The sequence below is a fragment of the Rhyacophila brunnea genome, unplaced genomic scaffold (genome assembly GCF_057557595.1).
Source record: "Rhyacophila brunnea isolate RB1 unplaced genomic scaffold, BYU_Rbru_1.0 scaffold_2, whole genome shotgun sequence".
Taxonomy (NCBI): domain Eukaryota; kingdom Metazoa; phylum Arthropoda; class Insecta; order Trichoptera; family Rhyacophilidae; genus Rhyacophila; species Rhyacophila brunnea.
This window is the reverse complement of record NW_028232859.1, coordinates 23,161,545-23,177,493: the sequence shown is the minus strand read 5'-3', so window position 1 is coordinate 23,177,493 and position 15,949 is coordinate 23,161,545. Positions and strand designations below refer to the sequence as shown.

The 15,949-nt window shown below is 35.0% G+C and overlaps 1 protein-coding gene across 1 annotated transcript; it reads left to right on the top strand.

Annotated features, from left to right (window-relative positions):
- The first annotated feature begins 5,965 nt into the window (after window positions 1-5,965).
- Window positions 5,966-15,326, top strand: LOC147072076 (ras GTPase-activating-like protein IQGAP1). The gene is made up of 13 exons (XM_085946793.1): window positions 5,966-6,182; window positions 6,298-6,548; window positions 6,719-6,796; window positions 7,516-7,660; window positions 7,908-8,987; window positions 9,073-9,902; window positions 10,014-10,879; window positions 11,059-11,284; window positions 11,391-11,555; window positions 11,717-11,896; window positions 12,518-12,788; window positions 13,487-13,880; window positions 14,642-15,326. The coding sequence occupies exons 1-13, from the start codon at window positions 6,149-6,151 to the stop codon at window positions 15,000-15,002; spliced, it is 4,881 nt and encodes a 1,626-aa protein (XP_085802919.1). The 5' UTR covers window positions 5,966-6,148; the 3' UTR covers window positions 15,003-15,326.
- Window positions 15,327-15,949: the final 623 nt, after the last annotated feature.

Genomic DNA, 15,949 nt, shown 5'->3' with positions numbered 1-15,949 from the left:
GGCTTAAAGCTTTCATCACTAGACTCATGCCATTCACTCTCCGCTGAGTCTGAAATGTCAACACTTGGGTTAGAAGACTCAGAAGAAAAACGCATTTTCTTCTTGACTGCTTTTAATTTCCCCATTTTTTTTTCTTCCTTTGCTTGCTCATTCAGTTCTTTCTTTCTTTGCCTCTCTGCAGCTCGTTCTTTTTTCAACCGTTCCATTTCTTCTTTCTTCCTCTATTTGTTTAGGAAATACTCCTGGCACAATTTACCAGAAACAATGGTGGGGTTTTTTTCCCTTTTCGCCTTCTTGAATTTTTCTTCCCCATTACCGCGGAAGAAAAAATGTCTCTTGAATGGACTATGAACATTTGATGGACCAGCCACGGGTTCACTGGCGATTGGAGACGAAGTATCATTACAAATCCTTATACCAGCCTCAGGTACACTGACGATTGGAAACGAATCACCATCACAAGTCGTTAGACCAGCCACAGGTGCCCTAGCGATTGGAGATGAAACATCATAATAGTTCGTAGTATTCCAGGCGGCCAAAGACATATCATTGGATTCCTCTTCTTGCAATGCCTCATCGATGAGTCTGACCGGCTCAGGTGGAGTGATATTTTCCAACTCATTTTTTACTTTTCACCACAGTGCGAACAGTGACTTGTCATCTTGATCAGGTTCGTTGTTTTTGCGGAATGATTCAAGATTTTCCTCATCAATGTTTTTACTCAGGAACTGCAGTACTCTCTCTAAATACCGCTTGCGTTCCTCTGATGTAACCATTGAAGGCACACTTTCAGATACTCCTGGTACTGTTACAGCATGAGGGGTCCATGGACAAAGTCCACATTTTCGGAAATTTCTTGAGGAATTCTTTTGTACTTGTAGAGGAGGTTGGTGTGACAGCCCCATGCATTCTTTATCATCGGCATTTACCTGCTGGTACACTGTCTTCTTTCCTTTTTTGGCTAAGACCCTGCTCACCTAGGGGCGGCAGGTTATATGAAAGTATGGTGAAGCAGGCAGGTTATATAAAAAAAGTATGGTGAGGTAGGCTGATAATCAATTTGCGGCAAAGTTAATGTTAACATTATTAATTATATGGGTATGTTATAATGACCAAAGTAAATCCTCCGTGATGCCCTGCATTTTTTTTTATCGCGTCGTTATTTCTCGTAAGTTGATGGCTATTGTTGGCCTGCTTCATTCAGTTGCTATATATTCAGAGCTATAATTCAAGAAATTTTTGTTTTTCGAAGAAAAAATGCTGAAAAAATACACAAAACCCGTTGCTAAAAAAAAAAAAGTTGACCTCTAGGTCATCTACTGGATAGAATCACCCTGGACACTTCTAATTAATAAATAATTATCGTTCCACACTTATGAATGTAAAAATTGTTCAAAACCAAGTGATATAATTTTAATTAATTTATTGAGTAGTTGACCGCCCCCGGTCAACTACTGAAAAAGTATTAAAAAAAAGTTTGAGTAGTTGACCCCCCACAAACTTGCTTCCTTGTAAATATAAATTAAAAATTAAAAATGATCTCAATACTTCAATATTATGACTGCCTGTAATGCATTAACTTGATATTATGAAGTCAAAAACATTAAATTGCCATATGCTTACATCCACTGATATCCTTAACAATCTACTTAAGAAATTAAAAATAAAATGCTTACGGCGTGATGTGTTGTTTTTAAATAGCCGCTATGACGCTCCTATGACATATGGTGATGTGTTAGTTCCTCAATCCGACTACAGATGGCTTCACTCTTCTTAACTTTACAATTTAGAGCAATACCGCGTCTACGTTTCTTATTTTGGGCATTTTTATTGAAAAAAGGTCAACTACCGGTACATTACCTTACCTAATCACCAATGATTGCAATCATTCTAACAAATTATTTTTCTGTTTATTGAAATAATGATTGCTTTTTATTTACCCTATACTTGTCAACCACATATCGTTAGTGTTGAGAAACAAAGCCGATAAGTCACACCCACTGGGTTCCTAAATACAATAAATTTGACAGTTAGCTTCAAATGCCAATAAGTCCATCACTTTTTTGACAATTTCTCTTTTACTGCTATGATAATGATTAATTTTATTGTGAATATTTGTATAAAAACAACAAACCACCATAAAATAAATTCAATCATAGGTTTTCATAAGAAGAAGTAGTATTAAATGAAAATATTTAGTTTCCCAACATTTCATCAAAGTGGACTTATCCTATATAGGAACTATACGATTCAATTGTACTAGGTATCTATATTTTTAGTCAGCGTACTATGTACGATATTAAAAAGGTACAGTAGGTACGCCTAAAATACTATAATTTTGGATAACGGAGAAAAATATATCTTTATCCTAAAGATTTAATTTCGACATTACTTACAAAATACGATAAAAGTACTAAAATTTCGATATTTCCGTAAATTAATTCGTGAAAAGTACTTATCGTAATCAGTGTTGCCAACCATACTATGTACGACGTACGATATAAAAAAGGTACTGTTCGCCCAAAATACAATAATTTTTAATAGGTATCGGACCAAATATATTTTTATCTCTACAGCCGGCGCTCCATTAGCACGCAAGCCAGACGATTTACAGTCTTCGGATTTTTTTTTTGCGTGGAGCACCCCAAATCTGCGGACTTTTTAATCCGCAGACCGGGCTCGTTGGATTTCAAACATGTTTGATATTTTAACCCTCTTGAGTTGCCAGACTTCGTCCGTCGATCACTATGCGTATTCGATTTGACATTAATACGTGATCATTCGGACCGAAAAAATCTGTAATTGTTTTAAATAGGTGAATAGATGAAGTAGGTATATTAGCCATCATTGTGGTATATCGATCTGCTGCTCTTCACGAAGGACAAAGAGCTTCCAACGGCAAACATTTCAAATATGGATTAGGACATCGGGGATAATGAGGATGAATTTGCAATCAAATTATGAACTACTGTTCATTCATAAATCATTTTTTAAATCATCGGGATAGTTTTGACGTAATTCACGAATTAAGGGTAGGTGACCAAAACACCGTCTATACTCTATAGTCTTTAACCCAGACTTTTTTGTTTTTTTGTTTTGATTTAAACTTATACTTGCGTCTGCACAAGCTCGGCTAGTATAATATTTCTTCTTTGTACCTATATCCATTTATAATGTACAAATTAAGTATTCTTGTATAAAAATAAAGCTAAACTTGTTCACGCATTATATTTTGGTTATGTTGTGTGCGGAAGGATTTGATTGAATTGTTCTATCTCAAGAATGGTTTGTTTATGAAACTGTGTTTGAGCTAAATGTCAAAATGCAGTGTGTCAAAATAACACACTCACACTCTTACTAAAACCATTGAATTGTTCTACCCTCCAACGACTTCCACGATCACGCCGTAATGAACGCGCGATATGCCTTTAGACGCTCAATCCCGGCGCGCGCTCCTCAAAACATGCACAAAACGTTGTGCAGTAAATGTGTGCGTAAATTGTAGCAGCAGACATCTGACACGTGTGATATTACGCGCTCAATAACGGGTTCCGGCGCGTACACTCCTGAGCATGCGCTAAAGAATGTGTGTGTAAAGGACGCTAATGATTGCATATTAATGTCAAATCGAATTTACGTAGTGATCGACGGACAGAGTAAAATATCAAAGGGGAATATATATGCACAATTGAATAGACTGTTTTCACAAAGCGCTGACAACATTTAAAAAGATGTTCGTCACATCGGAAATGGACGATATTCACAAATCAACTACAACTGTCAAATGATCGATTTGCACTAAAGAAAAAGTAGTCTTCACATATCAATATACTATTGTAACTAACTAATCGTAAATGAATACAAACACTAAGAAAAATAGGTTTAATGATTTTAAACAATGTTTTGGCAAAACATAAGTATGTATTATGTACTGATACACCCCTGTTACAGGCGGGCTTCTCCCGGTGTAAAATAATCATTTAGTAGCTATAAGTCGAAACGTAACCCTGACCTCTAGAAACGGCTTCATAAAACATCTAATCTGATTCCTTGCTCAACCACGTAAGTATTTTTTATTCATAAGTAAAGGCCTTCGTCCGGTGTGTGAAAATCACATATTGGGCGGAGGTGTAATTAAGATAAATTTAATTTAATTTAAAAAGTGTAAATGATGATGGATGAAAGAGATAATTTTAAGACTAAATATAAGTATTCAAATATAATAAATTTTGCCGCGCATTGCGCAATGGTGAAATCCTCGCGCGCCGGCGCCAGGGTCAGGCTCGTGATTCGCCGAATCAAAGATAATGCGATCAGATTTGACCAATCACGAGTCCTTTTTACTAGTCGGCGTGGGTACGGGAAATTTAAAAAAGAAAAAAAAGAAACAAAGTAAGCGTCCCTTTTCCAACATGTACGGACCTGCGAAACTTATTGTATAAACCAAATATATAAACCTGTAAAGAAAATTTAAAATATAAGATAATACCAAGTTACGCACGAGACAGACGTGGTTTCATTTAATTTCTCCTCAATTTAAAACATTTTTTTTGTCAATCCGGGGTTCGATGGACACCTGAGCTAGCCGCTGGAACCCTGTACTCTCAGTACCTACCTTCAGATTCAAATAATATATAAGTACATATTTAAAAAGTGACTTAATTAAAACTTCGACGCCGTCATGAGCTTTTATGATTTTTTTTACGAAAACAGTTTATTCTACATAGGCAATCATAATAAATACCTTTTTCTGTCGACGCATAGGTTTTTCGATCCACTAATTAATTGTTAATTTAAAATTTGAAAATTTTATACATTTTGATGCATCATTATCACATACTAAGATTATATTAGGTAATATTAGGTTGGGGTAGGTTAGGTTAGGTTAAGTTAGGTTTGGTTTGGTCTAAAAAGAAAGTTATAAAATCTCATGACGGCATCTGCGGCACATTTACCAAAACTTATACCTATATCGATGAACCGAAAAATATCTATTGGTTGTAGATTTACATCAAATAATATATGAACGATAGCAGCACGAATATATAGGTACCTATGAAATTATATTACTGCGTTAAACATAACATAATATATTGGCACCTAAGCGTCATTTTTGCGATTGCCTTCTAATAAATTTTATTGTCGCTACAATTATTACTTTGACATTTGTGAATTTCTACCTTTTCTTTGTGCGATATATTATTTATCGGTGAAAACAATTTTACCAATGTGTGTAGTTATCAAAATTCAGTGAATTTATATTTACAATGAGTGATGTGTGATTTTTGTTTTGTGAAACAAACTATTTTATGTGATTTCATTTATTTATTTGTGAAATCAATTAATATAAATGTGAAAACTACTTTCCAAATGTTAAAGTTATTTTTTTTGTGAATTTTGATTATTGCATTGTGCGATTAATTCCCACCCAATATCAAACATGTTTGAAATCCAACGAGCCTGGTCCGCAGATCTGGGTGCTTACGCGAAAAAAAAGTCAGAAGAGTGTAATCGTCTTATTTGCATGCCAATGGAGCGCGGGCATAAGACTTAATTTTGACCTTACAAAATACGCCAAAAGTAGGTACTAAAATTTCGATAATATTTCCGTACCATAAATTGGTGCAAAGTACTATAATTTTGCAATAGAAGAAAATTTGGTGAACCAAGAAAATCAGAGATAAAAAAAGCCTTCGACTTCAGATAAAATAAAAATTATTGAATTCGACGGTAAGCATTTTGGTCAGAAAATATACCTAAATGAAAACGCCACAGAATTTCTCAAATTCTCCATTATTTTTTTGCTGATAAACAAAAACTCGTACTCAAAGAGATTGGACTCCTCCGTCGTACTACAATTTTTTTCGGTAACAAAAAGATGACAACACTGGCGTAGAAAACACAAATCCATAGACTAATATACCTACTTTTACATCACTAACATTATCTATGACACAAACCGTTTATCTTTCAAAACTAAAAGTGGGTAGTGGATGGACGTTATGTACTGCTTGTTGTTTGTGATATTATATTGAAGTATTTTCGTATTGTGATTGGAAAACATTGAATCAACTCATTTACCATGTTCCTCGTTTAGGCTATATAATATTAATGTAACATAACACGAAGAAAAATTGAAACAATAACAATGGAGTGTCTGATTGGAAAGTTTGACAACAAAGGTAATTTTATTTTCAGTTTGACATGCTTTTTTCAAATATCAGTGCATTTTGTAGCGTGGTATTCTAATTTTATTGGTCTGTATTATAAATTCCTGCTTGTATTTATATCTAATAGAACATGACAGTCGAAGGACGGCAGAGGAAATGGACGAAATGCGACACAAAACATTGGCATACGAATATTTATGTCATCTCGAGGAAGCAAAAGTGTGGTTGGAAGCTTGCCTAAAAGAAGAGTTACCCGTTACAACGGATTTGGAAGAAAATCTAAGAAATGGGGTATATTTAGCGAAACTCGGTAATTTCATTTCACCCGAGGCTTTGCCTGCTAACAAAATTTATGACCCAGAGCAAAGACGTTACAAGGTATGACTCGAAATGAATTAACATTTTAATACATACACTTAATATGATTACGGGTGCATGTTAATCATAGATAAGATACTTATGTTAATGTCCCTAATACAGTAGTGAAAATATGATAAATCATTTTTAAGACAATTTCAAATGAATTAACTTATTTTACGTCATTTTAGATTATCGGACTGCAGTTCCGGCATACAGACAACATAAATCAATGGCTAAGAATTCTGAAATCCACAGAATTACCTGTAGTAAGTTGACATCAATACAATCCTGTATTCTATCTGATATTCTAATACAATGAAATCAGGGCTCGAAATGGAAGGAGCACAGCCTCGGTTAATGAAATCCCTGGGCTTTCTGTCTTATGGAAAAATGAAATATTCCGTTTCAGTTTGTGAATTATTAAAAAACTAATTTGATTCACTTACTTTATATATATTTTTAATAAGTTTTTAGAATATTGGTTAAAAAATAATATTTATGATGTGTGTTAAACCTCGATTTTTGCCCGCCATTTTGACACTTATTCCATTTGACCGTCTGAGCCCGTATGATTTTACAGCACAGGGATCTCGCGTTTTAAAAGTTTATTCAAATATTTCATGGCTATTAAAAATCAACTTATTGTTTTATAATTTTTTTCATTTATTTTTCTTGCGACACCCGAAGTCGCTTAGAGCACGAGGGTCTCCCAGAACGCGAGGTCTGATTGGGCCCAATAGGTCGAATCACCTTAAAACCGGGCCTGAATACAGTTTTCAAATGTTCAGAATTTTTCTTTCATGCTGGACATAATATCAAAAGTCTTCATTGAAATATTGAAGAAATTCTAATGATAATCGATGTTTTGTTTTTACTTACCGAATAGACATAATTTATTTATTACTGGGAAAATAATCATTTTCATTTCTCAATACCTAATATTATTTATTACAATATTTTGACAGTTGTCTCTTACTTTTTTTAGACATTCCATCCTGAAACGACAGATATATATGACAAGAAAAACATGCCTCGTGTAATATATTGTATCCATGCTCTCAGTACACACCTTTTCAAACTCGGGAGAGCACCTCTCATTCAGGACTTGTATGGAAAAGCAGCATTCACAGGTAAAATCTCCTTCAGTATGAGTCAATATATTTCCTTTCAATTAAGTTGTATAATATCTACATGCTGCAAAGTTTATTAATGAAATCAAAACAACATCCAGCGATGATGTGATATTTGCATGTATTTAATTAATTAGACATATATTTACAATTTCAATGTTTGTTCATACGTTATTTGCTTTCTATGTATTGAAATCAATTTTTTTATTTGTATAAGCGATAGCTTATTTTGAATTATTATTTACAGAGGAAGAAATTAATGCTATGAGTTTAGAATTGAAACGATACGGTATTGTGATGCCGGCGTTCCAAAAAATTGGCGGTTTACTCTCATCGAATTTGGAAGGCGATACGGCTGCATTGCATGCGGCTGTTATTAATATCAACAACGCCGTTGATCAAAATTGTGACTTTGAAGAATCTTTACATAATCCAGCAGTGGAATTGAAACATGTGTTAAAAGATTTATCATCAAAATATCACAGTGCGTTAAAAGAGGCTAAAAGGATTAAAGTGAGAAACTGTGCTAATCGATCCGTGAACGATAGCTATGTGGCTGATGCGTACGATGAACTCTTGACTCTAGCCGAAATACAAGGACACATCGCAGCCGTAAATTTCTCACATTCATGGCAGTGCGCTATTGATGCTGTGATCGAAAAAGATGACAAACTATTAGGGCAGATCTTGCTAATGCCGTGGCTTCAATTAAAAAATGTCAAACGTGAAAATAGTGGCATCTATTTGGGTCTCATGAAAAACTTAGATGAAAACAGTAATGATCTCCGAATAGGAAATATTTTCGATTGGAATCAGACTCTTCAAGCGGTAGTGGACAAAGGAAACGCAATATCAAAAGACCAAATAACCATCAATAGCATCATTCAACGCATTAATAAGGCGATCGATGGAAATCTTCCTGTTGAATTGTATGAGGAGCTTCTCAAATTAAAGAAATTTGGCACAATAGCTATAGACGAGTATTCGTTGCCTCTTGTTTATGAAGAAATGAAATTGGATAAAATGGAATCAGAAAAAGAGTTAAGCTATGATGATGTTCTGAATAGTTCTCGCATATTGTCATTGATCAGTCGCATCAGCAAAGCGGTCGACAGAGGGAACTGGCAGGGTGTGTGGAATGCGCTCACACTCAAGGAATTACCTCTGGAGGGTTTGAGATTTGAATCCGCTAGAAATTATACCTCCGCATTGACAGCAGCACGGCAGGTGAAACAACATGCTGATTTATCTTGTGCATTACTCACTCTTGTGGATATTCAAGAGTGCATTGACGAAGTTAACCTTCAGGACGATGATACGCATGACTGTAAGTATATTTTGATATAATTTTCCATTCAGTATAATATCATAATATTTTTTCAAATTGCCATAGATATAATTTTTTCTTCCAGTGATAACTGTTCTCCAGAGTGTTAACAGAGCTGTGGAAAACGATGATCATAATCAACTCATGACGGCATTGATAAATGGAAAGTTTGATTGCTCCGAGAAACTGATCAACGATGATTCATGTCTTTATTTACGTTTGATGAAAATGGTTCGCAAAAAGAAGTGCAATCAAGAACTCTGGTTGGAGGACATAAATAATGTTATCAAAGAAGTGGCCCAAGAAACTCAACATGTCCAGACTATCTCTGGCCACCTGGCGCAAATAAACCTAGCGCTCCTGCGCATAGATGCGAATGCTTTCATAGCCGCATTGAGGGATATGGATTTAGAAATCATCAAGCACAGTTCTTTGAATATTGACATTTTTGAAAAGTTTATTTCTCACTTTGAAGCGAAAAATATAAAAAATACATGTCCGTGGGTAGTTCACCATACGACTTCTGGAAAAACAGTATATATAAATATAGAGACTTACTCGCACTCGTGGGACACACCGAGAGATTTTAAACCTCATTCTCGATATTTATCTGTGAAAGACATCAATGTGTTGATGTGTCAGCAAAATAAGGATGATAATGAAAGAAGAAAGAAACAGCAATCGGCATTGATTACAAAGTTGCAGGCTCATATCCGAGGATACCTTGTACGATTGAACTTGTTCAACAGACTCGACTACTTAAAAAGTAAGTCAAAGGAAATAATTCAAATCCAAGCTTGGTGGAAGCGCATCTCAGTTCAAAGAAAATTTTCACACATCTTGAAAGAGAGGAGACGTCAACGGTCTTTATTAAAAAAGATGCCAAAGGATCCCTATGTGTTTTATAAATCACAGGTATTTCCAATTACTAATATGAATACATCATTTGATATTCTATTCAATCATATTATCATCTTTTTCGTGTCTGTTTCCATACATTCCGTTGATTAAATTTTATCTTTATAGGAACACAACATTATTAAAATACAAGCTTTGTGGAGAGGAAAAAGAGCGAGACAAGCCTTCCTAAGTTTGTTTCAAAAGAAGGACCCTCCATTTAAAATTGTCAAACACTTTGTTCCACTTCTGGATTTTTCCACCGACGACTATGAAAAAGAAATACTCCTTCAGAGTCTGCGGGCGGAAGCTGTCCAAGCCATTCGTAAAAACCAGGAACTCTCCAAACAGTTGGACGGCATGGATATTAAAATTGGCCTTCTGGTGCAAAATAGAATCACCTTGCAAGACGTCGTCGCCCACAGAACAAAGATGAATGAGGTGATCAAAAGAAGTAATTCCGCTCTTCACGTGGATTCGTCAAAAACTTTAGACAGCAAGCAAAGTAAAAATGTTCTGTCGACCAGTGTTCGAGGACTCAAATCCCTGACGAAAGGCAGCAGAAAACTGTTAGACGGTTACCAGCACTTGTTTTACACGTTGCAAACTAATCCATCGTACTTGTCGAAACTTTTATTTTGCTTACCCCAAAGCCGAACAAACCAGTTTCTCCAAAACGTCATTCTCACCCTTTACAATTTTGGATCAAATACGAGAGACGAATATCTTCTGCTGAAACTGTTCAGAAGCAGTTTGGAAGAAGAGATTGTCTGCAAGTTTAGCAAACCTCTAGACGTCATAACCGGTAATCCGATCGTTTTGAAGATGGCCGTAAATCACGCACGTCAGATGACTGGCCTCACTAGCCTAAGGAATATTGTCGGACCGTTGATCGAGAAGATGTTGAATGATAAAAATCTCACTATCGAAACCAGCCCCATTGATATTTACAAAACCTGGAGAAATCAACTGGAATCGAAAACAGGACAGATATCGTATGTATATTACAGTTAATATGTACACAACTTTTATAAACCTCTATGGTTGTTTTATTAAATTGACGTAGTTAGTTATAATTGATGAAATGAAATATTACTGAGTAAATAATATTTTGACTAATACACCACTGTTCATAGTTGCCTGTAAAAATTAATATTTAATCACTCAATTTCAGAGCTCTACCTCATACTGTTACCCAAGAACAGGCATTGTGTTATGAAGAAGTAAAATCTAGATTGAGTAAAGGCTTACAAACTCTCCAAAACATGGTGACATTATTTCTTGATCGGATCACAAGCTGTCATGAAATGTTGCCATTTTCCATATTATACATGGCAAGAGTGTTACATCACACTCTGTTGAAGAAATTTCCGTTCTCTCCAGAAAAAGACATCCTCAAGGTAAATTTATCTTAACTGTATTTTTATTGTCTTAATTTATTGTAATTACATCAGTTTTAAAGTAAATTTCCCAAAAACATTTCTAATTCTGTTCTTTTTTTTTTAGGTCGTTGGTCATTTGATTTATTATCAATTTATTAATGCTGCGATTGTTGCTCCGGATGCGTTTGATATTGTAACATTGTCTCACGATAAAGCACTCTCCAATGATCAGCGAAGAAATCTTGCTTCCGTGGCAAAAATTCTACACTTTTCTGCTTCAAAAAAAGGGGTAAGAAAGAATATCATCATTGGTTATAATCCATTATGTGTATAATCTCGTGTTATTAAATCACCATAAAATTTATGTCCTTACTTCATTCTAGTAATAATCAATTTCATTATGTCGTCCTTGTCACTGTATTTGTAGTAATATTTCAATGGTGTTTTTAGTTTGGTGAAGAATCATCCCACTTGCAATGTCTCAACCCGTTCATAATTGATTGCCACGAAAAGATGAAGAATTTTTTCCGTCAGTGTTGCCAGGGCCCCTCGCTGGAAGAGTATTTTTGTATAGATGAATATTCTGAAGCGACACTACTGAATAAGCCACACATTTATATTAATATTCAGGTATGTACCTACATCATGTAGTCACATATTATTGTTTATATTTTCACATTAGATCTCTCCAATTGATACCTAAGGGTAAACCATTCATCTGGACAGTGAAAGATGTGTGTTTGAATCACACTCGGTCTGACCTATTTTTAGGTATCTAGTTAGATCTTGTATTACAAAAATGATTCTCGATCTAAAATCTAAATTGTTAAATTTAAGTATTTGCGTCAGTGGCACATTACAGATCATTTCACGACTAGTAGACAGCCTTAAGCTACAACCAACTGAGGCACATCAAAATAGATGTTAGATTTTAGTTACGAAGCCCATTTGTAATTTTGCTTAGTAACGTGAATTATTATAATTATTGTGCTCATTGTACCCCAGAACGTCGGGGCCCACGTGTTAAATAAAATTCCTTTTTTATTGTTTGTAAAAAATGCCTTGCTTAGATTAAGTAGGTAAGTAACGCTATTTTGAAAAACTGGGAAAAGTATAAACACCCGTACTTTTACCTGAGTGTCAAATTATCTTACAACACAAATACATATTCAATAAAAGCAAAGGATATTCTTTCTATATTATTCCATGCTGAATGCAGGTTAAAAAAGATTGTTTTGATTGTTTAATTAGGAAATTTGCGATACCCATTCACTACTCGTGGAGTATGAAGACATTATAGCACCCGATGCTTCAGACCGCTTGCATGAATTACTCGATGTCCTGGGCCCGGCTGACTCCAGCGATCTTATTCCTTTGGCGGCCATTGCTCCTCTGGCAAACACAGAAGTCTGCTTGACACTTGTTGATAAATACCAATTACCTGCTGATGATATGACTGACATCAACAAACTCTTCATCAAGACCAAAGAATTGTGTGTCTCCGTCTTGCCATTTTTAAATGGTAATTATACTGTTTACTATTTTCATAATTTTAGTCATCGTGTACCATATATTATGTACATTGTGTCATTATTTTCTAATGAGATTTAAAATGATGAAAACATTTTCATTTCCTAAAGTTATACTGTTGCATACTTAGTATCTTGCATTTGGTCTCGAAACTCAGTATTCAGTTGCTCTGAACCTTCATAGGGTGCCATGACTCAATACCGTAAAGCAGCACTGTGAGAATGCAAGCGTTGAACAGACTGAATTTGTTTTAGAGTCCTAGACATTCCGCATACAGTTGAATGTTTCTCCAACCATTCCCATTCAGATATCTCCCATGATGTGCACCCCCAGGTATTTGAAGCTTTTGACACTCAACGTTTTGCCTGTTGTTGCTAATTGGGTGGATTTATGGATGAGGACAGGGGCACTGCACCACTCCGGGGAATAATGTAAACATTGATAAAGTATTTGTCTCATAAGTTGAAATTTTATATTAAATCTCAACTGTGGAGAAAATAATTTGGACTCTTTCCCAATACTTTTGATTCTTAAAAAAATATGTATTTTTTATATGCAACGGTAGAATATTTATGGGGTTTCTGTTATGTTATGCCCAAAACATGGTAGAATTCCATGAGTAAAATTAATTATGAAACACTGCTCTAAATACTTATATTTTATATTTAAATATATTCTCTTTTTTGTTAGGTGATCATTTACTAGAAGCTCTGTGTATTGGTACAACAAAAGAGCAGCAGGAACAGTATAGTTGGAGCATGGAACAAAAATTATACTCTGGAATCATCAAGCATAATGCCAATATGACATTACGAGAGCATATTTCACAACTGCGTACCTATTTAAATAAACTTGAAGAAAAGGGTTATGTCACAAGAGAAGACGGCTATCAGAGTATCGTCACTGCAATCGCTCTTGATTTGTGCAACAAAGGAAAATACCGTAAAGCGCAATTGAAGGCACTCCAAATGATGAAGAAAACTAAGCAAACTTTAGATGAAAAAACCAGATTTTATGAAGATCAATGTCGCTTTTACAATCAGTATATCAACAAATGTCTTGAAAATTTGAATGCCGGAAAACGGTAAGATTATTTTGTGTATTGTACATTATTTATTATCTGTGTGGAAAAGGAAGATAGTTTTTACTAATTTATAGGCTGTCCATCCAAATAGGCTGTCAAATGCCATTTATTACTGTGCGACCTTATAGCACCTGTACACGTGCATGGATTTACTTGCAGCAATAGTGCATATTTTAAACTATCATGATAATAACTGCTTACACGTAAAAGTGCTGACTGTCTCGCCAAGCTCATTCTTCAAGAGTAAGCGAGACGCAATGTTGTCATTTCATAGTACTATTTGACAGGTAGTGAAAATCAGTTAACCACAAAATGAGTCTCTGCGGTGTAATTGGTTTTATTACTGGCAGGTTCGCTACTATCATTCTACTTTGCAGGCGCAGATATCGAACAAATCCAACTGTCGCATTATTTTCTTGTTTTCGTCGCGATAATACATACTTTCAGCAGTAAATCCATGCGCGTGTAAACGGGGTATTACGCCCAAACCGTATATTATCATATACAAACTAGTCAAGCGTTCACCCAACTACGTGTGAGTACGCGATACTTGGGTGCCGGCATGTTCAATTATGCTCCCTTCAAATAACGGTGTTTAGATATGCTCGTATATTTTGATCAAGTATTCCTTGTACACAAACAAGAATATATTTGAAAGATTTTAAATTACAAAAAAACATTGTTATGACTTTTTATGATATTGTTCCTCTCATTTTCACATGTGTCCCTTTCTTCAATTGTAAGTAATTTTATTTTTCTAGCACCGTGCATTCGATGGATCGGAAAGGAGGTAAAGTACCCGGGAAGGTTAAATCCAAGCAAAGTTTAAAATATTCAGCAACCAAATTGCACGAAAAAGGCATTTTGATTGAGATTGACGGCCTGACTGTTTCGCAGTTCAAAAATGTCCAGTTTGAAATTGCCCCCACCAACCATAACGGACTTTTTACCATCAAAGGGAAATTCATGGGAGTGGAAGTGGAAAAGATTGAGTTGGATCTTCAAAATTTACTCCAACTACAATATGACGGCTGTAGCATCATGGACTTGTTTGGAAGAGCAAAGATTAATGTTAATCTTCTACTATTTCTTTTGAACACCAAGTTCTATGGGAAAAAATGAGATCATAAGACATTGTGTATTGTATTGAGCATAGACACTCTGCCAAACTTTGTGCCCTACTAAGGTTTTTCTTAGAAAACACAATATTTTATTTTGAACTATAGATTATTATAGTTAATTGCTTTTAAATCATCGCTTAAGACACACCGGTAGCTTTATTAAGTGTGCACACCGCGAGTTCAATCTACGGCGCTGAGATTAGTGAGTAGTTATCACCTTGGTTACTCAGTGCCACTTGAATCCGCGGCGCGGTAATCTATCGCAAGGGAATCCACAGATTGCACAGCAGGATAAATTAGTTGAGCAACTTCTCTTGCGGATTTTAACAAAAGAAAACGAAACGTCATTTGCAATTATGTATCTTAACTGATTGCTTCAAATTATAAAATGACAATAGGTTTGCAGATGACAAATGATTTACCACGTGATAATATTATCACCACATATTTCTCAGTCAGAAGTAATATTAGTATAATTAAAACGATACTTATTTTGTATAAAATTCAAAGAAATTGCTTGAACCCGTTGACATTATAAAATTATTTTTTAATGGATGCCGGATTAATGTAACTCTATTCACAATACAGTACTCTCTCAGTAATCCGCCACCCCAAAAACCAGACAAGTGTCCAATTAGTGAAAGCAGCGGATTATAGTGCATACATACAAAATATGGTAAAAATTAAAACAGGTATTTCGTAAAAATAGTTTTGTTGAGAAATTTGTACTAGCAAATTACGGTTTTATTTATAATTAAAATCAAGTATTTACTAAATTATACATATTTAGAAACTAAGTTTATTAACTAAATATTAAACAGTAAATCACTTGACACAAGTTGTTCAGTGAGGCAGATATTCTTGAATGGCTTAGGATTCCTGGCTTTCCCTATGACCAAAAGCTTTATTTTGTGTGTCCCGATTGTATTGGAGTACGGCATAATTGTG

Bases quoted from the DNA above. Each gene is read 5' to 3' on its own strand.
- LOC147072076 (XM_085946793.1), top strand. From the start codon at position 6,149: ATGGAGTGTCTGATTGGAAAGTTTGACAACAAAG. The intron at 8,988-9,072 runs GTAAGTATATTT...TTTTTCTTCCAG, and splicing joins GGACGATGATACGCATGACT to TGATAACTGTTCTCCAGAGT. The intron at 13,881-14,641 runs GTAAGATTATTT...TTATTTTTCTAG, and splicing joins AATTTGAATGCCGGAAAACG to CACCGTGCATTCGATGGATC.